This window comes from Terrapene carolina, unplaced genomic scaffold (genome assembly GCF_002925995.2).
Source record: "Terrapene carolina triunguis isolate 2854851 unplaced genomic scaffold, T_m_triunguis-2.0 Scaffold21, whole genome shotgun sequence".
NCBI classification, from domain to species: Eukaryota; Metazoa; Chordata; order Testudines; family Emydidae; genus Terrapene; species Terrapene triunguis.
Genome location: NW_020664372.1, coordinates 36599457 through 36623732, shown reverse-complemented (window position 1 = coordinate 36623732; position 24276 = coordinate 36599457). Strand labels below are relative to the sequence as shown.

Here is a 24276-nt window from a genome sequence, read left to right as displayed (position 1 = left end):
GTGTTTCCTGTCTAGGTCAAAGAGTGTCTTACAAGTTTCTTGCAAGTAATCAAATGAGGTTTGGGTTTTTTAGCTTCCTCATTTCATTTTATCAAACTTACATTTAACAAAATAAAAACTGAATTAGGTTCATGTATAATTTCTCCCTAGAAATAAACCTGGATAAGAGTCTGTATACATGTGCCAAGCTTAAAATCAATTTTTGAAAAACATTCAGTTCTGTTTAAACCTATTTTAAAATTCAAGTGTATAGTTTTCATTACCAGTTCAAACGATACATGCAGCTTGGAAAACCATGATTGTCACCTTCCTGTGTTACAGGAAACTTTTAACTTTATCATTCATGTTTTATAGTCTCCACAGGACCTTGCACCATTGAAAAATAGACAAATGCCAGAGTGGCAGTCCTTTTGATAGTTAAGAGCAGAAAATTATTGATGAATATTGTTTTAATTTTTAGAGTTTTGGAGGAAAAGTGTTTTTGTATTGGTAGCATTAGTCACCTAGGTTTGTAAGAGAATGTTTGAATGCTGGATGTGGAAGTTCTTGTAGGTCCTCTTGCTGCTCAGTTTATTGGATTAACCTCCAATTTTTTGGTTTGCTTACATGCTTGAGTAATAGTGCTAATGGGTCTCCTTTTGTTATAAATAATGGTATGGAAGAGATAATTGCTCATGAGATTTTTAGCTAATTCCAAGAGGCATAAGGACAGTTGACTAGTTTGCATAATAAATTGTAAATTTGTTCATGATGACTGGGCACTTAAGCTTTAATTTCCAACAAACCTTCATGGAACCTGGTAGGCTTGCCACAGGCATCCCTTAGGTGTGATAAAGGAAATGTAGTGCCCTTCTGAAGGGTGTGTACCTATGAGAAACAGGAAGCAGTACAGCAACTGCCTGTGCTGAGAGATTTGTAACTCTGACGAGTGCAGGTGTGCAGACCCGCTGCTGAGCATATTCTCTCCAGGCATCTTGGCAGCCACACTACTCAACAGAAACTTAAAAAAACCCTGTGGGTAGAGAAATATGACTGCATTGCAGCTGAAAGAGTTATCATATTCTGGTCTGTACAGGAGGAGACGGGATCGCCCTGATAGTTTGGGACTTCATGGGTTACATGAAGAGAAGCTAAGGTGAGTGCAAATTAATGGTTAACAAAGGCTCAGGGTACCTTTTTAGTTAACAGGCGTTTGTTTAAATGATTACAGCAAACTAAATACAAACCGAGGTTCTAATAATGTCATTGTAAAACGTGTAGTTTAAAAGTAGCCCCAAAATACCAGAATAAATCTAGGAGGGACTAATAAGAAGCAGATGTCCTGTGTTTGCACCAGTCATAGTATAGTTTTTGGCAATGGCATGAATCGTTTCCTAAATTTGGCAAATGCAATCTGTCTATAACTTTCTAGTATACTTTTGACAGCTGGTAATTTACTAGTAAATAACTTCCCCGTACATGTTATTGCAGTGTAGATTAAAATACAATGTTAATCACCAAAGCACTCTAATTGAAACCAAGGAAAGTTGCCTGGTTTCTCTGGGATCTTCCTGGTGTCATTCTGTAGGGCTTTTCTTTGTTTAAGATGGTCTAGTGCAGCTTGTTGGATCATGCTTCTTTTCCTAGGGATTCTTTGTGAAATGGCTTTAGACAAAAGAATGCAGTAGAACCACTTGACATGACCTTATGAAGGAAGGGTGACCAAAAATCTGAAAGCCATTTAACGACTAAGGTTATTTTCCCGATATGAAGTTCCTTTTAAAATCTTACATGAGATTTTCAGTGGCCTACATTTAGAACATGAAAAAATAATAGTTTGTAGCCTCAGTAAATGCGGATTCAGACCAGTGAAAATGCTAACTTTTTATCTCCTAGATAGGGAAACAGTCTGTTCACATTTCATGTTATTCAGTAATGGATTCTTGTGTAAATGCTGACAAAAGCATCAATGGAGAGGAAGTACTTCCTATCCCCTAATTACTTTTACTTTGCTTTTATTTTTAAACTGTGTTTTGATTTGAGTGTTTCAACTCCATAATTGGAATGCTTCATACAATTTTGTGCTTCGGTTTCATATGGGGGTTATAATGCCATCCTTTTTTTCTTATAAACTCTGCTTTTTCAGCCCATCAGAATTCACTTTGTGCTGAAACTTTTCATAGAAGTTTACTTCTTTAATTGCGGTTTTGTTATTTGTGTTACTTGATTTCAGAAGAATGGAAGTTTACATTTTTAAGATGCCCCTTTGTGTTAAGATTAAGAACTTAATTTCATCTTAAATTTTTTTACTAAATATTAGAATAATTTACTGAGATTTTTAATTATCATGACAATTAATAATCAGATTTACTTAAATCATATAATGAACCTGCTATGTATACTTAGATTCTATTCTAAAATCTCTGCCTATGTAGATTTTTTAGGGCATTTATGTATCTGTATAATATATAACACATATTTTTTCCAATCCAAAGTCATTAACAGAATGTTAATGTTTTAACAAACCAATAGCAGTAAAGAAGTTAAGTGCAATGAAAAGATGCATTTTTCTTTAAAAACCTATACTCATTCGGGATACCTCTTTATCTGCTCCTTTAAGCACTCCATTGTGCATTAATGTTGGAGAGCGTGTCTTATATCACATCATTCTTAATGGCAAATGTCCTTGTTTTCCTCATAACCAGTTGAATGTTCTTTACTGTAATGCTTTATGTACACAAAAGCAAACAGTTACACTAAACGCTTGTCTACACTTGAAACACTACAGTGACACAGTTGCCACGCTGTAGTTGCACCACAGTTGCACTTCAGTGTAGACACTACCTATGCCAACAGGAGGGGTTTTCCCACTGGCATAGGTAATCCACTTCCTCAAGAGGCGATAGCTAGGACAACAGAAGAATTCTTTCATCAGCCTAGTGCTGTCCACACTGGAGGTTAGGTTGGTATAGCTACATTTCTCATGGGTGTGGCTTTTTCACACCCCTCAGAGATGTTGCTGTGCCGATGTAACTTCCTAGTGTAGACCAGCCCTCAGTTAATAACATATGACTGAAAAATCACTTAGTAATTAAGCTCAGTCAAATGGGGTATGTTCAGAGGTTCATTCTCCACTCAACATTTCCTTTCCTTTGTATATATTGTTTTTAATATATTCAATGCACTTTATCTACTTTTTGTCTCTTTTTACTACTTTTAAATAATGTGTCAAAGTCTTTATGGGATCAGAATCTGCTTTCATAAACAGAACCTGCAAATAGATCTGTTGGAAGCAAATAAACGAGATCCATACTTTATAGCTGTAATATTGTCATTATTCTTGTTTAACGTGAATATCTTGGTAGCTCCTAGCAGCCCTGATTTGGATTGTGTGGGATGCTACACAAGCATAAAGACAGGTTTCAGAGTGGTAGCCATGTTAGTCTGTATCAGCAAAAACAACGAGGAGTCCTTGTGGCACCTTAGAGACTAACAAATGTATTTGGGCATAAGCTTTTGTGGGCTAGAACCCACTTCATAAAGGTGCATGTGATTCCTGCCTTCAGTAGCTTACAATTTGTGAAGATAAGCAACATGTGAGCAGAAGTGACTCCTGAGAAATAATTTGAAGGAGAGGTCAGTAAGTAGCCTTTCGGTTAATTTAATGGAAGGCGTTCCAAGCGTAAGAGGTGAAATGGAAGAAAGTCCAAAGATGTTCATGGGACAAAAGGGCAAGCAGGTAAACAGTGGATCACTAGGGAAGGGCCAGAGTTGAAAAGTGCCTTGAAGGTTAATGTCTAAGAGGGGACTTGATTATGTTTAAAAAAATGTTTTAAGTAGATGAAAATTATAACATAAATTCAGTCCTTTTGCTCTTTTCATAATTGTTCTTATCAGATTTGCTAATTGTTGAAGTTATTTCTGCTTAAACTGGATTTTGCTCCTTCCTAACCCATTTTCAAATTTCATCCTGTAGTTGCCATGCTGCCTTATTTGTGATTTTGCAATCATTTCTATGGCAAAAGATTGCAATGTTAGAAATATAGGATTATGACTTAACTACGAGATGAAGAAGAATGAGGACTCAGGAGGAGGAAGCCCTTAATTTTCATGAATATTAAATGGAACACTGCAGAACATTCTCTGTTTTCATTGAGTTCTCCACAGTTACACCTTAGGATCTGTCCTTAGTGGTTACATTTACTTTAGACTCTATCAATAGGATAAAATGTTCCTTGCAGTGTGCATTACTTGTGTATACTAAATTTAATATGCCATCATCATGTTGCCCTATTGTATAGCTTTGTAACATCCCCCTGAAGTTCTCCACTTCATTAATTTTTCATAGTTGTGGCTAACCCCTCTTTTCCATAGTTGTTTAATTAAATATTAAATAGTACCAGTACTTGGGTCAATTCACTGTAAACCTTTTGCCATATTAGAAACTGGCCATTCATCCCTGTTCTTTGTTTTCTGATCCAGCACCAAAATTTGTGTATGACTACTTAGTTTTCTTAGGGCTCTGCCACACACCCAAAAAACCCACCACAGCAGCGAGTCTCAGAGCCAGGTCAACTGACTGGGGTTTGCAGGGCTTGTGCTATGAGACTAAAGCTAGCAGTATAGATGTTCCCACTTGAGCTGGAGCCTGGGCTCTAAAACCTGGCAAGGTGGGGTGGTTCTGAGAGCCCGGGCTTCCACCTGAGTGAGAACATGTATACTGATATTTTTTCCCCCCATAGCATGAGCTTGAATCAGTTCACGCAGGTTCTGAGACTCACTGCAGTGGGGGTGGGGGGTTGGAGGGGTGGTTTTTTGTTTGTTTGAGTTTTTTTGCAGTGGAGATGTACCCTTAGTGGCCTCTTATGGGGCATTCTGAAGAAGCCTTAGATGAAGCCCAGGTAAATGTCCTCTACCAGTTCTCCTTTTTCCAGCACTTTGTTGCCTCTCTCCCTTATAGTGTCCCTCTCCCTTACCCTTCTTTTGTTACTTGTCTTCCTAGATTATTATTTTTTTGGGGAGCAAGCACAGGGTAATCATATGTGTTTGTATAGGGAATAGCACAGTTACCCCACTCATTGTCCTTGGTAAGGGAATTGATTTAATATCTCTGGGAGAGAGAGAGAGACACACACACACACACACACACACTCTCTCTCTCTCTCTTACAGCCCAATTATTGGCTGTTAGGTGGAGTGATGACCATCATCTTGATAGAATGTATCTACTAAGCATATAGAGTGATGAGCATCTTGATAGAATGTATCTACTAAGCATATATTCTTCCCTGAGTTTCTGCATGTAGCTGGTGTGTTGGGTGAGTGGGTGCAGCAAAGGTTCTTTCTAGTCTTAACTGCTGGGATTTTCCTGAGAGAGGGACTGTTATAGAATGCTTTAGTGATCACAGTGGGAGCTTGGACTTGAGCCCAGTTTGGATTTAATTTACTTTATGGATCAGTGTTAAAACTGAGTAGCACCACGGGAACACAAAGTATGAGAACCCCAGTACGATAATAACTTCTGTCTTGAACTCAGATGTATGTATAATTCCATATATTCTGCAAAACCAGATACCTGTTTTAATCCTCATCTTCTGGAAATCACATTTTTTTGGCACAGTCTTCACAGACTGCTGCAGAAGCATCAATATTGCCGATGCCAAAGAGCTTTAAATGGATATTTGCTGCTGAATTTTTGTTTTTTGTTTTTTTTAACTTTTAATTTGAAACGAAGTGTAATGTGACTTAATCTGAAGTATTAAAATACAAATAATTAATAATTAGGACATTGTAATGCTGCATTACACCATTGAACAATATATTCAGAATATGTATGTAGGTTTAAATTCCTAAAGGTTTACAAAGTAAGAAAATACCATTGACTTTCCCTAAAAAATAATCCCTTCAAGATATGTGAAGTAGAGTAGGAAAATAGAGTAATTTCCTGTGTTAACATAACTTTTGAGAGAGATCATCCACTGCCGGCTTTGAGGGTCCATAACAGGAAACAGATCTTTAACTTTTGAAGCTGTACCCATTAATGCTGGTATAGTCTATTTCCATCATTGTCTTCCAGAGGTTTATAATTCTGCTGTGCAATTTCCAATGAATCAGCCCAGAAGCATTTTTTTCCACCTCCCGCAGGGTTTGACAATTAAATTCTAAAATTTGTCATTCTCAGTCTGCAGTAGAATTCTGTGAATTGGAAAATTTGCCTTCAGTTTCGGTATCTGCCACAGTCTGTATGATGTTGGATGAATCACTTAAACACTCTGTGCCTCAGTTTCCCCAGCTCTAGGAGTTACAGATTGGTGGTAGTTAAATGTTTTAAAATTCTTTGTTGGTGCAGAGTTCTGTAAGTGCAATCCAGAGAGTTTCTCTCTCTCTCATTCACTACCTTTCCACAGCACTTGTTTTTTTGGTCAAAGACCCAATCCTGCACAATTGGAGTCAGTGGGAGTTTGGCCACTGTGCACTGAATCAAGCCCTAGATGAGTAACTCCCATGTTTTCTGTTTCTGCTTCTAGCTTTCCAAGGAATCAGCATCAGTGTGAAAGTGACATGATTCCTGGTAGTCTCACTGCTCTCTGCAAAGTTCTGAATATCATAAGCAAACTGACAGGAGTCTTGTTAATTTCACTATGCTGCTGCTTAGCAAAATTATGAGGTACTAGCTTTCTTCATTTAGTTTTCATCAGTTATTCGAGTAGTTTGTCACTCTATTCTCTTGTCACAGAAGATGTGTTTAAATGCTTTGCTGAATTGGAGCCCTAGTTTGTAAAGCCTGAAGCAGTTCAGCCGTGTCCTGGGCAATCCATTTCTCAGTGTCCCTTAGCATTTAAAAGTTATGCAGGGTCCCAAGCATCCCCAATGTAAAATCTAAAAAGCTCTCATCAGACAGACCCCTAAATAGCTCTCATAAGATATCTATGGACATTGCCTCCCTGCAGACCTATCAGTGCTCATAGGAGAAACAGTGAGGAGCTGACTTGGAGGAGTGAGATGAGGCAATAGGGACCCTGCAGAGCTTCTGAACTCTGCAGGATACTGAGAGCCGAGGGAAGGCAGAGGAAGCAAGGTTAATTTGCAGAATTCCTAAACTTTGGCTGTTAAATATTAATGTGTAACATTTCACAATTGTCTCACAAAACTTAAAATAAAGTTAATATTTATACATAGTTTCTTCAGCTCCACAGGGGCTCCAGTCAGCTTCTTTAAGGTGCAAATATCAGTAGAGGCTCAACAGCAGTGGCAACAGTAATCAGTACCAAAGCAGAAGTACAGATATTGAGGTTTTACTAGAGTTACCATATTTTAGTTTTAAAAAAGGAGGACACTCCACGGGGCCCCGGCCCCGCCCCAACTCCGCCCCTTGCCCAAAGTCCCGGCCCCAACTCTGCCCCCTCCCCTGAACGCTCCGCCCCCTGCTCCTCCCCCTCCCCTGCTTCCCGCGAATCAAATGTTCGCGGGAAGTCTGGAAACAGGGAGGCAGCAGGTAAGTTGGGGCTGGGGCGGGGTGTCCCAGTCCGGCCGCCCTGGCTGAGCAGTTCCCTCTGGCGGCCGGCCGGCCCAGGCCAAGAGGCTCTGGCCCTGGCGTCTCCAGCCCGGCTTGGCTCGGGCCCTGGGGCGCCGGCCCCCGGCTGAGCACCCCCGGCCCCGGCCGAGCACCCCCGGCCCCGGCCCCGCACCGCTGGCCCCGGCTCCCGGCCCTGCACCGCTGGCCCCGGCCCTGTCCTCCCTCCCTATTTTCCCGGACATGTCCGGCTTTTTGGGATTTCCTCCCGGACGGGGATTTGAGGCCCAAAAAGCCGGACATGTCTGGGAAAATCCGGACGTATGGTAACCCTAGGTTTTACACAGTAAATATTCAATAATAAAAATATTGAAATAAGTTTAAAGTCCAACATTTTGTACTCGGCTATGACTAGAAATACTGCCAGAGCAATCAGTATTTTGGACCAGAAAACTTTTGCCCTGAATCAGAAACATTTTTGATCCTTGGACTGTTTGAGGTTTTAAGTGAAGAGAGGGTTCATCAATGTATGCTCACCATTAGAGGAAATATTGACACCTCTTATGGCAAATTCCAGAGAGTTTGACACTTCCAAAGGATTAGAGGCACACAGCGTATATTCACACTTACTTTTCATTGCTTAGGGTTAAAGTAACTCTTGATGAGAACAACAAGGAGTCTGGTGGCACCTTAAAGACTAACAGATCTGTTAGTCTTTAAGGTGCCACCAGACTCCTTGTTGTTTTTGTATCTGTTAGTCTTTAAGGTGCCACCAGACTCCTTGTTGTTTTTGTAGATACAGACTAACATGGCTACCCCTGATTCTTGATGAGAACACCCTCTCTCTTGTTCTCACCCTCCTGCTTTTTTATGTGGCATAATCATTCCTAAACAATTTCTTTTGATTGAATCACCATCAGACAATATCCTTTGAGTCCAAATGACTAAGTGGTGATAAACAGTACTTGTGTAGGTGAAAATTGAGCAATCATTCCTCTTAAATTACTGTAATGATCCAAGCATAAAATTTTGTGTCTGTTGGTTTTATAAAATGGTGGTAAATACAATGGTTATAGTAGATATCAACAAATAGATAGAGGAGTGAGAATTCTTTCTTTCAATGCTAGTCGGTTACATTTCATAAATAGATCGTATTTTAAAACCTGTTTTTGATATGCGGACTTAGTGTGTCTAACAATTAAATAACACCTGCATCAAAAGCATTCTATAAATAACATTTAATGTAATACCTTTTAATTTTTAATGTATGTATGAGTATTTTAAACTAGATTTTGAATACAATATTTGCCATAAAATGATTAATTTCCACACAGAAATACTCTGTAGCAGAGATAAAACTTAGTATTGGTTAAAACCCACTGATTCACAGACGGCAGGAAAGAACTGTGAACCCCAGTCTTTTAGATAGTAGAGGAGGTCTGGGTTCATGATTTTTCTGTCCCTGTATATAATAAGTTGTGTTTTAAAATGTGAATCTAGCCCACGCAGTGTTCTCTTGAGTACCATGAACTAAGTGGGGGATTCCAGATTGTGATTATTTTAGTGTACGTCCCAAACCTAAATAACACTCTGAATGGTCATGCATGCCATCTGATGTCTTAATGCAAGTGGTTTTATGAGGCCCCTTCCTTTCGCTTGGTCTCTTCCATAAGAATTCATGAGTTGTGGGACTTAGGAATTCAAATTCCTTCTTTTTATATTCAGAGCTGTCAACTTAGTAGCAGTTAGATTTTTCTTTAAAGTACTCGCGTGAACCAATAATTTCATTAGAAAAGCTCCATGAGCTTTTCATAATGTTTTGGGGTTTATTAATGAGGGGAAACTGCCCACATTTGGCAAAAGGTTTGCAGTTCTTTCTGCAAGCCTGTTTCTTTTCTGCTTTTAGGTATCAGCTAGGCAAAGCTTGGTAATTTTGGCTGAGGTTTTTGTTTTGGGAGGAACCTGACACACACAGCAAAAATCACAGCTGTGAACTCATACAGACAGAAGTGGTAAAATAAAATGAATACATAAAATAAAAATTATCATAAACCTCTGAACCAAAACTGAAGAGCTTTGCACACTGTAACAAAAATGTTTGTATTGGAAATTTGTTTCTAAACTAAACTGCTTTTAACTTTTTTTTTTAAGTGTGCATTCCTTAGAGCTTTGTTGCATGCTTCTTGCTATACCTTAAATCTCCAGATTGTTAAACTGTTCTGCTTTTTCCATCTATATCCAACCCTGCTACAATTGTCCCTCCCCCTGTTTTTTCCAACTATGCTTTTATAAAAGGTTCAAAAGGCTTTTGTACCAAAAAAAGAATGAATGAAGGTGAAGAAAGTGTGAAATGTAATTTTGTATTTCTGTATATTAAACCTGTGCATGTCACACTCGTAATGATTGATAATGTCCTTGGCAGAAAGTTTGTTTAGTAAATCTGGTTACTCCATGTTCCCTGGCCTAGGCAGCTATTGAAAACTGTTATCATCCATGCTGTGGATAAGAATCAAATTACCTGAGCTGGTCTGTTTGCTTTTGTTTTAGTAAACAGTGTTTGTATTTTCCTGCTGTTGACTTTACTTTATTTAGGCATTTTCAATGAGAAATGTTTATGTACATTTCTCCTTTTGAAGACTTTGATTATTAAACCAGTAGCAAAATCAATGTTTTAGTGGGCTCTGTACTAACCTCTAACAGCATACATTCAGTTCACAAGGAAGTGTGTGCATGTTATGCTGGGCTAAGTTTGCTTTTTTAAATAGCAAATGCTAGCATTGTCGCCTTGGGACAGCTAAGTAAATTGCCATGTTGGTTGTGATGAATTTTGACTGAAGTATGCAAAGCAGTCATTAGGATTAAACTGAATTCTTTATTTAAACTAACTCTCAAATTGTAACCACTTTCTTCATCTTTCCTTCCTCATCTTTCCTCACCCAATCTGTCCCTATTGTTCTCGAGTATGTATTTCAATTGTTCATTCATACTCTATTCATTTAACATTAGACAATGGGGACTTACCCTGGTGCCTGTCACTTTAAAAATGTCAAAAACCAACCACAAACCCATAGCCCTGGGTTTAGAAAGTGTTTGGCATCTCTTATTTTACAATTGGTGGTACTGAAATTCACATACTTGTTTCTGAGGGAGTAAGCCCTAAATACACAGTATAAAGTGAGGGGTTTTGGCCTGTGTTATAGAAGAGATCAGACTAGATGATCGTAATGGTCTGTTTGGATCTTAAAATGTATGAAAGCAGACATTTTGTGCTAGCTTTTTTTGCTAGTACACCTCTACCTCGATATAACGCTGTCCTCGGGAGCCAAAAAATCTTACCGCGTTATAGGTGAAACCGCGTTATATCGAACTTGCTTTGATCCACTGCAGTGCGCAGCCCTGCCCCCCCCCGGAGCACTGCTTTACCGCGTTATATCTGAATTCGTGTTATATTGGGTCGCGTTATATCAGGGTAGAGGTGTATATTATTGACATTTGTCTCATGGTCCAATTACAATTAATACTTACTCTGTTGCTGGCTGTTAGAATGTGTTAACCAGAATATTTAAGGGGGAAGCTAAATACGGGTTGTTTAGCTATTTTCCATTCTCTCCTTTCTGATGTTGGAACTTGATAATGCAGTGATGAACATTTGAGAAATCAAATGCAATGCTTAAAACCAAAGTGGTTAACGGATGTGACTTAATCTTTATGGGAGGAAAAAACAGTGTTGTGTCAATAGATCTGCTTTCTTCATCAAGCTCATCTTCCTTCTCTCCCCAACACAGCTTGTTTAGTTCAAACAGCTAAAAACTTAACAGACTTCTAAAGTCACTAACAGAAGTTATAGAATATTTTAGAAAAGAAAAGCTTACAGTAAGGTGAAAGGTGAAATAAAGTAGATTCTCCTATCAATGCTAATATCTTTGTTTACTTAAGAAGAGATCTATATAAGACTGACGTGTCTCAGAAAAGAAATAAACGCTCTCCTCCACCACCGTAGCTGAAGGTCAGTCCTTCAGTGTGGAGTCTCCAATGGAGTTGTTGCTATAATAAGAATGTAGTTTAGAGCCAGAACGTCTGGTGTTGACAGTTATCCCAACCATATAAGGAACTACATGGACATACAAGAAGGCTTTCATGGAAGGCCGGGTGTTCAGTTTAGTCAAGATATTAATTATAGCTGCTGGATGAACTGTTCAGGTCATGGCATTCAGCTTATAAAAACATCAGTTGTAGCTACTGTAAGAAGATGGTTAATGCAGGACTAACATTTAATATAATTTCTCCTTTAAATTTACAAGCTTATTGTTTGGAACAGCAGCTGTGACAATATGTAATGATAGATTATATTTATTAAATACCTGGTCTTGGGAAAGGAAACTGCTATTTTCAAAGGGAAGTACTGTAACCCAGCATTACCAAATTTCGCTAGGACATGAAGTTTCATAGAAAATATAAAGATCAATATTGCAGATTTGTGTTTATAGTTATGAGAAATGATGATCAAAATATTATTTACTGGTGGGGTCAAATGCTTTGTAGCTTCTGCAGATGGAGCTCATTGCACACATGAGGAGCTCCTTACATCCCTCCATTCCCTGCACAAGCTCCCTGTGTGGCACACTCCCATCGCCCTCTATTTTGGGGACTCACTGCAATCCTCCCACCCCTTCCGTCATGTCAGGGCCTGCGTGCCCCCCGACTTCTCCACTCTTTTCATTCGAGGCTCTCATTCTGCCCCCCCATGCCAGGGGCTCTGTGTGTGCCCGTCTTCCCCCATGCCCTCCAATTCTTACTGCTTTTTTTTCCTGTCTGGGAGATAAGTCATTCATGATGTCAACATGGTAAACTCCTGGGAGGATGTGTGCAATGTACTTGTAGCCATGTCAATTCCAGGATATTTGAGAGACAAGGTGGGTGAGGTAATATCTTTTATTGGACCAACTTCTGTTGGTGAGGGAGAGGACAGGCATTCGAGCTTTTGAGCTACACAGAGCTCTTCTTGGGAGGATGGGCAGAACTGAGATGGGAGGAATTGGGCTGGAAAGTGTTAATGGCTGACATCAACCAGTTCTTTAATCTGTAGACAATTAGGGTGTGTCTACATGCAACTAGACACCCAGGGCTGGTCGATGTCAGCTAACTTGGGTTCATGGGGCTTGGGCTGGAGTCCAGGCTCTAGGACCCAGTGAGGTGGGAGCTCGGGCACCTCCAGCCCAAGCCTGGATGTCTACACAGCTGTGAAACAGCCCCACAGCCTGAGCCCCATGAGCCTGAGTTGGCTGGCATGGGCCGCCAGCCGTGGGTTTTTATTTGTTCTGTAAACTCATAGACTTAAAGGTCAGAACATACCTTTACAGGCCTGGTTGAAGCTGCTGAGTCTGCTAATTAGATGCAGGGAGCTCTAGGGCTATGTCTACACTGCAGTTAGACACCCACAGCTGGCCTGTGTCAGCTGACTCAGGCTATGGGGCTGTTTAATTGTGGTGTAGATGCTCAGGCTTGGGCTGCAGCCTCAGCTCTGGGGCTCACCTTGCAGGCTCTTAGAGCCCAGGCTCTAGCCTGAGCCAGAATATCTACACCTCAGTTAAACAGCCCCTTAGCCTGAGCCCTGTGAGCCCAAATCAGCTGGCACTGGCCAGTCCCGGGTTTTTAATTGTAGACTTACCCTATATGTTTCCCATTTCCTGCTTCCAGTTTTCCACTTTTACCCAAAATCAATAGGGATCTGCCTATTATTGCCTTGAGCGTTTCCTGAAATTTTGGTTTTGATCAGATGCGGTGCTCAAACGTTGTTACAAACAGGCACACACAAAGAGAAAATGCTATCCAGTCAACTGTAGGACCTCGCTTCTTCTCTGAGTCAATAATACGTATGTGTCTAGCAATAGGTGTCCAATACCTGACACTTTTTATAGTTCACACTGTAAAATTTAAATTACAAATGGATTCTAATGTTTTTCTATAAAAAGCACTAGTGTATATATAACTGCTTAAAAATTTACTGACATACAAGAGTTGAATATAGCATGAGTTCTTGCAGCACAGCCAAGTAAGTGTAGGGTGCCTATTTTATGGATAAGCTATTTCATGCAATGTCTCACTGCAAAGGTGCTAAAGTACTTCTGTTATGTTGTGGTATATTTTTGGAGTGCTGGCCTAAAGGTATTCAGGAATAGCTGGATGGGGGGCAGTGGTGGGAGGAAAAGGAATGTAATCGAAGGTAACTTAAAGAAGGACGTAAAGAGAAAAATTACCCATGTTCTATATATTTCACACAAAGCAGGGATTCGCTAGAAAACTTTTTTCATCAGCAAAAGAAAATACAACACTTTCTGAAACATCTTCTAAAAAAGTATTGTTGAAATATCTCTTTTCTCTCCCACAAATTCTACTTTAAGATTACTTTCACTGATTATTATGATCTATAAAGATCCTTGTGGGAAGATGCCTCTTATCAAATTCCTGTAATATTCACTTTCCAGTAAAGAAATGGAAAATGAATTCTCTGTAGTAGCAGATACCAAGCACATTTGTTTACACTGGCATAAGTTTATACCGAATTATGTTATAAAGGCTGTCTGTCATCTATCCTATAGATAATTCTGTGTGAAAACATCACTACAGTTTTCAGAAACACTCAACTTTGACCTAATTCTGATCATGTTGAAGTCAGTGGGTATTTTCTCATCATCTTAAATGGGAGCAGAGTTAGGCCAGTGTTGAGGACTTTTGAAAATCCCATCCATAATTTACAATTAAAAAACTGGAAAAAGAAGAATTACTCCTTTCTTCAAATTAATTTGTAAGAACCATTTGATTTAGGGAACACTTGCCCAACAATTACAAAAACTAATATTTTGGTCACTTAAGACCATATTAAATTTTAAGTTTAATGATGATGAGGAGGAGCCAATTCAGCACTTTAAAAAAAAAGTCAGTGTAGAATTTTATGCAGTGTCCTGGAAAGCCATGTATATTTAATAGCAAGAGGAAATTGAACGACTTTTTTCTAACTACTGACTGTATATTTGTGTGTGTTCCATTGCACAAAGGCTGCTGTTGTGTAACCTTGCACAAAGGCTACTGATTAATTTATTTAAAATTAAATCATCCTTTTGTGTGTCGCGGTTATGGAGGGGGAGGATTGTGCTGTGAGTTTTTATCCTGCTCTGCAATAACTTGACCTTTTACAGGGAATGTAGCTGCTTTGCTTTCAGGAGGTCAGCAGTGACACAGCAGCCTTTCAGATGAGGCAGACAACATTATTTCACTGTAGTGCAATTAAGTTACCAATGGCAGCTGTTATTGCCAAGCACCTAGTTTGGAGTTGTGACTGTTCTGCACATCTATTTGTGGAATGAAGTAAAATGTTCTATGAGCAGCAAGTCCTGCTGAACTTTCTCTATAAAAGTCCCCCCCTTTGATCTAAGACAGATACCCAAAATATTCAGCCTGGTTTTAATACTCACTAGACAAAAGACAAACATTACAGCTTCTGTTAATTAAAACATCTTATATGGTATCATCCACCTTATGTGACATTACAGTTGGGGTTGTATCTCTATCCTCATTATGAATCTGATTTTTCAGAAGGTTCATCTTAGAATCCCACGATTGGGGTCCTGTCTCGTGCCATATCGAATGCAGGTCCCTCATCTGTTGTGGATTAATCCCTTGCCTAGCGTTTGTGTTTTAAAAGCACAAAAATCCCTGTAAATGGTCAAAATCTTTTGGGGCCAGATTCCCAAGTAAGATTCTTACTTATATCAGTCTCTCTCCATTGTAACCAGTGTCACTTCTGACTCATAGCAGTGTAAACTGGTAGAAGTTCAGAATCAGGCTCCTTGTATTTATTTAACATTAGTAGTCATATCACTTTAAGGAATCTGGCCCTCAAACCAGCCAACAAGATTAAAACAGCCTTTGTGGACTCAGATCTTGAGGTAAACACAACTTTTTTTAGCTGTACCACTCCTAATGAGGACAACAGGAGCCACATGGCTAACGTGCCATGAAAACTTTTGATATGCAACTCAGGGTGCCCTTTCATTATTATTACAAAACATTTCTGTGGCATCAGAAGTTTGCACAGTGTTTTACACCACAGATAAGAAGAGGCGGGTTGAGATTCTGTACTGCGCCTCTTGGCACAGCACAAAAGGCGAGAAAGCCACCTTTGCTCTCTTGGGATTCTAGACTGCTGCAGGAGCTGAAAAGTGCCACAGCATAAATTAGAGGAGCCTCTGGGGTCCTCAATTTATGGCAGCCCCCTGAGAGCAACCTAGAGGATGCTTGGCACTGCTAGCTATCTAAACAAGAAAAGACAAATAAGAATACACAGGACAACTGAAGAAAATGGGCAAAGAGTTGATAATTCTCTCCCCCTCCTCCTCCCCCCCCCCCCCCCCAGAAGTGGTATTTTTGAAAAAGGACTTGCAAGAAGAGGAGGCTTGGGTGGAGCAAATTAGAAGTCACAAATCTAAGACTGGGGAAAGGGATGAAGGAAACAGTACGGTAAAAAGATTGGGAAAAGCTTAGGCATCAGGAAGGGGAGCATGGAAATGAGAGCATAGATGTACAGGGGAGTTGCATTGAAATGGAGTGACACTGGTATATGTAAGAACAGAATCTGGCCCAAGAGGTTTTGCCCATTTAAGACATAAAAACTAGTTCATAGAATATCAGGGTTGGAAGGGACCTCGGAGATCATCTAGTCCAACCCCCCGCTCAAAGTAGGACCAATCCCCAATTAAATCATCCAACAGATTTTTGCCCCATATCCCTAAATAGCCCCCTCAAGGATTGAACTCACCACCCTGGGTTTAGCAGGCCAATGCTCAAACCACTGAACTGTTCTAGCAAGTGATTAATCCACAACAGCCTGTCATTTTTCTTTTTTTGCTGCTTTCAAAATAATGACTTACTGAGATATTAAGACTCAAAAATTGGCCATCAAAAATGTGTGGTAACTTTATTGTTTCATTAGGATTTTTGGCATGTTGACTTCGTGCTCCTCTTGAACTCCTTAGTTCATCCTGCAGCAGCTGGAGGAATTGACATGATTAGACTGCAGCTATGGGGCTAGAGTTTTGACAACCATCAACACTCAGTTTTTAAATGCCAAAACAGCACTCTGTCATTGAGTGAAAAGGACAGGAACTGTCAAAGCATCTAGAATACAAAAAAGTATTTTGTGTTTTTACAAAATAGTAATGAATACATCTATCAAAACTCCTAAATACATTTCTCTAAATTGGAGCAACGTTTAAATCATTTAAACAGAAGGTGCTGCACTAGCTGACTACCAGCACAAACATTGGACATATGTATCTATTTTTGAGTTTACATTGACCTTTTTTGGGTCAACTAAGGTGTCATTGGGAAGTCACATGACAATTCCACCTTGAGAAGAGCGCTCCCAGGTATATGGGAGAAGATTAATAAAAGAATAGTGATACTAGGGTAGAGAGCAGCAGCACATTACATGTAGAGAGCGGGTTTCAAATTCCAATTTTTGTTTTAAGGTTTTAGGGGAACATTTTTTTAAAGGAGGTTGCATTTATGCTCTTTTAACTCTGCCAATCTAAAATATAAACCTTAAACTAAGAAAAGAGCCCCAAGTGAGAACCAGATCACCTCTCTATGTAAACTGCTGTTGTAATATTACTATAGAACTGTATTCGTTTTGATCCTGCATTTCCAATAGAGCTAATATGGAAGAGGACAAGGAACATAACAGTGGCTACATCTCCACTGCTATACCTACAGTGCCTGTTGTTCATCACTGGTGCAGCAGTAGAATCGTAGGATTGGAAGGGACCTTGAGAGGTCATCTTGTCCAGTCCACTGCACTCATGGCAGGACTAGTATTCTCTAGACCATCCCAGACAGGTGTTTGTCTAACCTGCTGTTAAAAATCTCCAATGATAGAGATTACGCAGGAGCAGTGCAAGTGCTACGTAGTCAGGGCTCCCAATTTTTCCAGCACCATGTTCTGAATCTATCCTCTGACCAGGGCATAGTGCTACAGCCGCAGCCCTATCTATGCTAGAACGTTCACTGTGACAGACACAGCATTGCTGTCAGCAGGTACATCGTATTCTAGTATGTACGCAGCCTCCGATACTAGCACTGAGCACCAGTATCAGGGTAGGAGGGATACTGAACACATTAATATTACTGTGATAGCAGCACTGTTAGTTGAATCAGAGTACCATGACTCTAAAACATATTTTTTAAGTATTCTTTTATATCACAATAGCTCCAAAGAAACAATTACAAATTTTATCTCCTCTCATACACATGCTACATATTCTACTTCAAAATTACAGTGAAAAAAAGGAGGAAAAAAATGTTTGCTTGTCAAATATCAGTAAACAAAGTTTAAGGTGATGGGACAATAGCCCTGTCCACACTACATTTTTAAGTGTGATTTTTGTGATTGGTTAGATGCACAGTCAGCTTAACCGGGTACAAGTGACATGATTCAGTTTGTGTCCACACAGCATCTTCTCTGATATCATAGCTATGTTTGTGCATCTGAACCTCCCATGCTACCTAACCATGTGCTAAGAGAGTTTTCTGTGCAAATCTGCAAAATAGCGTAACCTGCTGAACTGGGTACAATGTGCTAGCCTAGGCCTCTGCCAAGGGTGACAGACTTTTTAATCATATTGTGTGTGGATTCAAATCATATTTAGAGCCAACCATGCCAGAAAACACTTTCAAATTTGTTTAAAAATTGTAATGCAAACAGGTCCTTTGGAATGGATTCTTCTTTTTCTTTTCAAAGACACTGGTGTTTATTAAAAATGAAAGATTTGAATGGAATTCCCTTGATTTTTGTCAGGGGGTTTTGTAAGACCCCTGTGTTGCTTGCTGTTCCTAAACTGTATATTTGTTCGCACTTCCTTCCCCCTGTTCTCCTTCCTCACTTTCTCAGACTTCCCTCTAACAAGCAAATTCTCTGGATACTGAAACCCTCTTGCAGAAAAGGCAAAATACATATGGTTTACTATTCATTTTTGTAATCAGTTGCTACTAAGACTGAGTTGAACGTGAGTTGTCAGTTACTTGAAAGAACTTTCAAAAATCCATTTTGGTTTGAAGTCCTAAGCTGTCAGAGGCTGGGCCTATCGTAGCTGACTAAAATGTGACAAAGGAGTATAACTATTGCCTGCAAATCCAGACTTTTTTTCCTTCCAGAAAGAGTAAAGGTACTTAATCTCCTGGGATAGGACAACTTCTACTACTAAGAAATCTGCAGTTGGAGTGCGGGGACTCGTATCAAATTGAATGTTGCATTAAAATAATTACTGTATAATAAAATCCATATGAACAAATGGTATATAGTCAGCATCAGAAGTCATCATCATTGTGATGATAGGACAATTGACATCCTTATAATCTGCTCCCCCCCACTTCCCTAATAGCCATATTAAATTCATTCAGCTTTCAGATCTATATGGGATTTATCTGTCAGTGCAGTGCTGTAAACACAACCTGGTGACTTAAAATCAAGATTATTTGTTTCTGCTTCTTACATCAGCAACTAGAACTTATTTGGCAGTTCAGCTAATGATGTGTGAGACAAAATAGAAAATAACCGATCCACTTGTAGCTATATCTTCTTTGCAATGCTGGCAGAAAGAAAAATGTTTACCAATAAACTCAGCACATTTGACCGAGAAGATACATAAGGAGCACACATTGTAAAAGACTAATTTTACAATCTAGGCTAACAGAACTTTAAAGCAATCTGTATGTAATGATACAGAATACTTTCCTTGGTGTGTTCATGATACAGTATTATTGGAATCATTTTCCCCAGTAAATAGTAACTATTAATAAGTTTGACAGTGAATATGTTGTCATATATGCTTATCATAAAATAGCTCTTCTGTGTCTGAATGGAATTCTTATTATCAGCAATAGATAGTGAAGACTGTATGTACTGCCCAAGTTTGTATTACAACCTTGTAATGGAATGTGTTCCAATGGATCTTAGCAAATCACAGCATATCATTCTAACTCCTCTGCTGGTGAACTTTTAACTTGAAACTCTAGCAGAGGGCTCGGCAAGCCTTCTAACTGATGTGAAACTGTGGAAGTTAATCACTTTGCTGGGAACAAGGGGAAGTCCTGCACATTGTGTCTCCCAACTTTATTGTCTGCAGCTTCTTTGCACAATAGCAGTTGATTTTTTTAAAATAAGGATTAAATTAATTGAATTTCCAATTATGGAAAATATGGAATTCCAAAGCAGAGCTCACTCCTATATGATTCCAGAGAATGAAGAAGAAGTTTCACACAGGGGTATTCATGATCTGCATAATACCAATGGAAATGAAGGCGAGAAAGCAGTGTCAAAATTACAACGTAGGCACAGTGACATAAAAGTATACAAAGAATTTTGTGACTTTTATGCAAGATTGTAAGTTCACTTTTTCAAGTTGGGATGTTACTGTGGTAAAATAATTTGAAAATCTGCAGTTGTTTTTTTCCAATGAAATTTCATATAGAATGTGTTTGAATCACTCTCTAACATAAAGCTTACTATTCCTACAATAAATTTCTAGTTTTGATTTCTTCTAAAACTTGCAACAGTTGCTGTAAACAAAAACAGACTTTAATTTCAGTAGGTTTTATTTCAATTACATGTATTAGATTGGATTTGTTGAATATACTATGTGCTCTGTGAGACTTCTGATATTAGGTTTTGTAAATTATGGGGGAAATGTGTAAACTATCCCATTGGTAACAAAAGAAAACCATTCTACATTTAATATTCATCAGTAGTGCTATAGTAATACATATTTCTCAAAGAAAAGTGAAGAAATATTTGCATTTTTGGGAGAAAGGAGGGTTATAAGGCTTTGCTAGAAGCTGTCATTTTCCAAGTTTCTTTATTTTATGTGGTTGCCTAAATTAATGCTGAAAGTTGAATTCTAAGCTATAGTCTTCGTTTATCATTCTTAGTATTCAAGAGCTGTTGAGCTCTAAAGAAAGGTCACAATTTATATTGTGATCAATATTGGCGTCACATCCAGTTTATTTTGTTATTGGGTATGACAAATGAAGCGATTCAGTTCTCTTCCATAAAGCACAATAGTTTTGATGGAAATAGATTGTGGAGAAAGGCAGTTAGCTATAGAGCTTAAACACAACTGTTGGCGCTTAACATTTCTTTTTGTATGTGTTTGACTGAAACCCCTGTGGAATAAAATGTTCTTGGTCTGATACTCTTTGTCAGGGATTTTGCTCATGAAGGTATCTCTGGAAGACACCTTTTTCTGTAAAATGCTGTAGAATAGAAAAAAGCAGCAGATTAATAATAACCAGTCAAGTGTTTCTTTAATCAGGGCTTTGCCTTTTTATGTGGTACAATAGGATAAGGAATAGACCAGCTTTCAACTACACCTCTACCTCGATATAACACTGTCCTCGGGAGCCAAAAAATCTTACCGTGTTATAGGTGAAACCGCGTTATATTGAACTTGCTTTGATCCACCGGAGTGTGCAGCCCGCCCCCCCCCCGGAGCACTGCTTTACCGTGTTATATCCGAATTCGTGTTATATCTAGTCGCGTTATATTGAGGTAGCGGTGTATTTAATAAAATGTATGCTTGCTAGTACTTTGTATGAGATTGTTCCTGCACAAGGTGCTGAGCATCCTCCAACTCCTATTGAAATCAATGGGAGTCACAGGCACTCAGCACCTTGTGTGGGATTGAGCCTTTTATATCTATAGATACAGCATGATTTTTTCTGAACAATAAAATCTGTTTATTTTTGAAGAATAAAACAGATTGTTTATAAACTTCGGATTAAATGTTTGGATCAAATCAGATGACCAGCAAATTCAAATACCTGAAATTGTTCTTGTATACACTCTAGAACATGTTCTGCTAACATTTGTCAGATGTTGTGAAAATTAAGAGTTGTCCTGTGCATTCTCCATGTTACAGATAAGTATTTAATAGAAAACTTAGTCTCAAAGGCTTAAGTTTTGTGAATTTAGATTTAAGCAAGAAAGCCTCTTGCAGTGTGAAAAATCAAGCGTAGACTTTGAAATTTTAGAGCAGTTCCTCATTTGATTGCAAAGGAGCTGTGTTGATTTATTGCAGATGAGGATTTGTCCTTAAAGATAGAGTTTAGTCCCTCTGGTATTTGCAAATATTGCATTATAATCTTATTACTACATGCCTTTAAGAAGCACACCCAAGCATTGTTATTTGGAAGTTTTCCTAATCTCTGATTCAAATTCCATGTATCTTCAAGTCATTTTGCAAAATTGAAAAATCTAAAGAACACTTTTTACCATTTACCATTCCTTACCTCTTGATTATTTCTGCCATAGAAGTTATGTTAAATATGTTTTGTCCTTTTTATTGATGCCTCAGATCTTTTGAATTGGTTTTGAATTGATATTCACTTTCAGAACAATATTCTTGCTTTGATCTCAGATGGGGAAACATCTTTAATTACTGATGAAATTGGCTGTTATCTTCCATAATCATTGTAATTGTTTATTTCCTTTTCTTTCTTGTAGTGCTTGATTGAATGAAAATATAACCTGTTTTTTCCCCTCATACAAGCCTGAACATACATTTTTGACCAAAAGTTCTTAGAATAGGGTGCTGTTTTGAAAAAAAAAAAAAAAAAATGGAAACATCTCACAACTTTTTCCTCATTAAGGGACTGCTGCAACTCCCATTATAGTCAGTGGAAGTTTGATTGGGACAGTTGGCTTTTCAAAAGAGAAATGAAATTAAATCAGTGGAACTGAGTGTTTCCTTTTTCTTTATCTCCTCATTTTAGAGAAGATCAACAATCTCTTTTTGGTTTGTTTTTTGTTACAGTAATATGGCAAATGCTCTTGCAAATGCCATATGTGAGCGCTGCAAAGGAGGCTTTGCACCTGCTGAGAAGATTGTTAACAGCAATGGTGAACTGTACCATGAACAGTGTTTTGTGTGTGCCCAGTGCTTTCAGCAGTTCCCTGAAGGGCTCTTTTACGAGGTAAGTTGGTTAAAATGTTTTTCTCCCCTGAGTTCCTTGGCTTTTATTGTTTATAATGTACAAATGATAAATACTGACAGTGCATTTGTTTATAAAATATTATCACAGAATGGCAGGAGCATTCTTTGAAAAGAAATATCCAGCAGAGACAGAAGGAAGTAGAGACATTTCTAGTTTTGCCTTTAAAGACACATTATGGGACATTTCTATGACACATCTACATAATGTGGGAGTGCAGGAGCTTTGCCTATAAAGACACATTATGTATGTTGTACTGGAAGCACTCAGAAAACACAGCTACTGAAATGAAATGTAACGTAGAGAGTGAAATCCTGACCCCACTGACTTTGCTGTGGCCAGGATTTCACCCAGAGTGTTTCTATTAGAGATGAGCCCATGATGTGATGTTCAGATTCAGATTTGAACGTACCCAGAGTATGATGGGATTTGGATCAGGTATTCTACTTCAGGACCATCTCTAGTAAGGTTTAGCATTTTAAACTAACAAAACTAAAACAATTCTGAGTTAATGCTTTGCTCATTACATTGTATTATACTGTCAGAACTTGTATCACTTTTGTTGTGCAGTTCCTTGGCATAGCAATCTGGGGATATTCTAAATCAATTGTTAAACATTGAATTTAAGGGCCCTTTAGCATATTTTTCTAAAATTTGTGTTCTCTCAGGTCAAATATGTATTTTAATTTTAATCCAGTTTCCCCCCCCCTCTTTTCTCTTTCATGGGGATTCAGGCTATGGGTGGGCTATTTTCACCTAGTACAAAGGGACCTTAGAGAGAGCTTTTGACCAGTCTATAAAATATTGAGTGATTTGTATAGGACAGACTAAAGCCTGTGAGATAGGCAAGTATTGTCCATGGAAAGATTTATGTTACATTACAATCTCAGAATGGAGTAAACCAGCTCTTACTAACCTATTCACATTGTCTAGGCTTCTAAGGTGCTTCAGACACGATGCAGTGTGAAAAGAAGCAGTATTATTATTTCAGTTAATACTCTCGCCAAGTCCCCGGGCCCTTCCTATTTTCCTGTACAGTCAGAATCTTCGGACTTTCTCTCCACCAAATGCATCTCTTGTGTCTTTATTTTCACTGGTGCTATTTCTAATTCAGGAACGAAGGAGATACAACTAGAGGTGGGGTAGTGGGAGCAGGAGCTTAGTTTGGGAGCAGGAGCTTGGTTTCAGAGCAGTGCAAACAGCTGGGTAAGGAGGGGAAGAGCATCCGGAAGCAGGAGGATGCCTGGCTGTGAGGGGGGAAAAGAGTACTGAGAACTGCAGGGCTGCAAAAGCAGAGGTAGGGAGGGGCAAGCCTGGGCAGAGGTGGAGAAGTGGGTGGGAGAGGAATAGTGGGGAAGAGACAGTCAAGCACAGAGAAATAAATAACAGGGTGAGGCAAGGCTACTGGGAGAAGGGAAGAAGGATAGGTTTGAAGAGGCAGTTGGGTAGAAGCTATTAACTGGGACTTGATCAGGAGGAGATCTATATCTAGGACATGCTGTAGTGCAGTGTTTCTCAAACTGAGGTTGCTGCTTGTGTAGGGAAAGCCCCGGTGGGCCAGGCCGGTTTGTTTACCTCCCTGTCCGCAGGTCTGGCCGATCGCGGCTCCCACTGGCCGCGGTTCGCCGCTGCAGGCCAATGGGGGCTGCTGGAAGCGGCGGCCAGTAAGTCCCTCGGCCCGCGCCGCTTCCAGCAGCTCCCATTGGCCTGGAGCAGCGAACCGCGGCCAGTGGGAGTCGCGAT

At 39.2% G+C, this 24276-nt stretch overlaps 1 protein-coding gene across 5 annotated transcripts in view; it reads left to right on the top strand.

The window, feature by feature from the left end:
* LIMS1 (LIM zinc finger domain containing 1) overlaps positions 1–24276 on the top strand; it is a 157039-nt gene that overhangs the window by 71340 nt on the left and 61423 nt on the right. For 3 of the 5 annotated variants that reach the window (XM_024224373.1, XM_024224374.1, XM_024224376.3), the window contains one exon: positions 22356–22515. The exons of 1 other annotated variant lie outside the window; for it this stretch is intronic. In XM_024224373.1, the coding sequence (XP_024080141.1) occupies positions 22356–22515 (160 nt within the window). Of the gene's footprint in view, positions 1–976; positions 1136–22355; positions 22516–24276 lie in introns of those variants that run through there. One more of the 5 variants, XM_024224372.2, reaches the window with a different exon arrangement.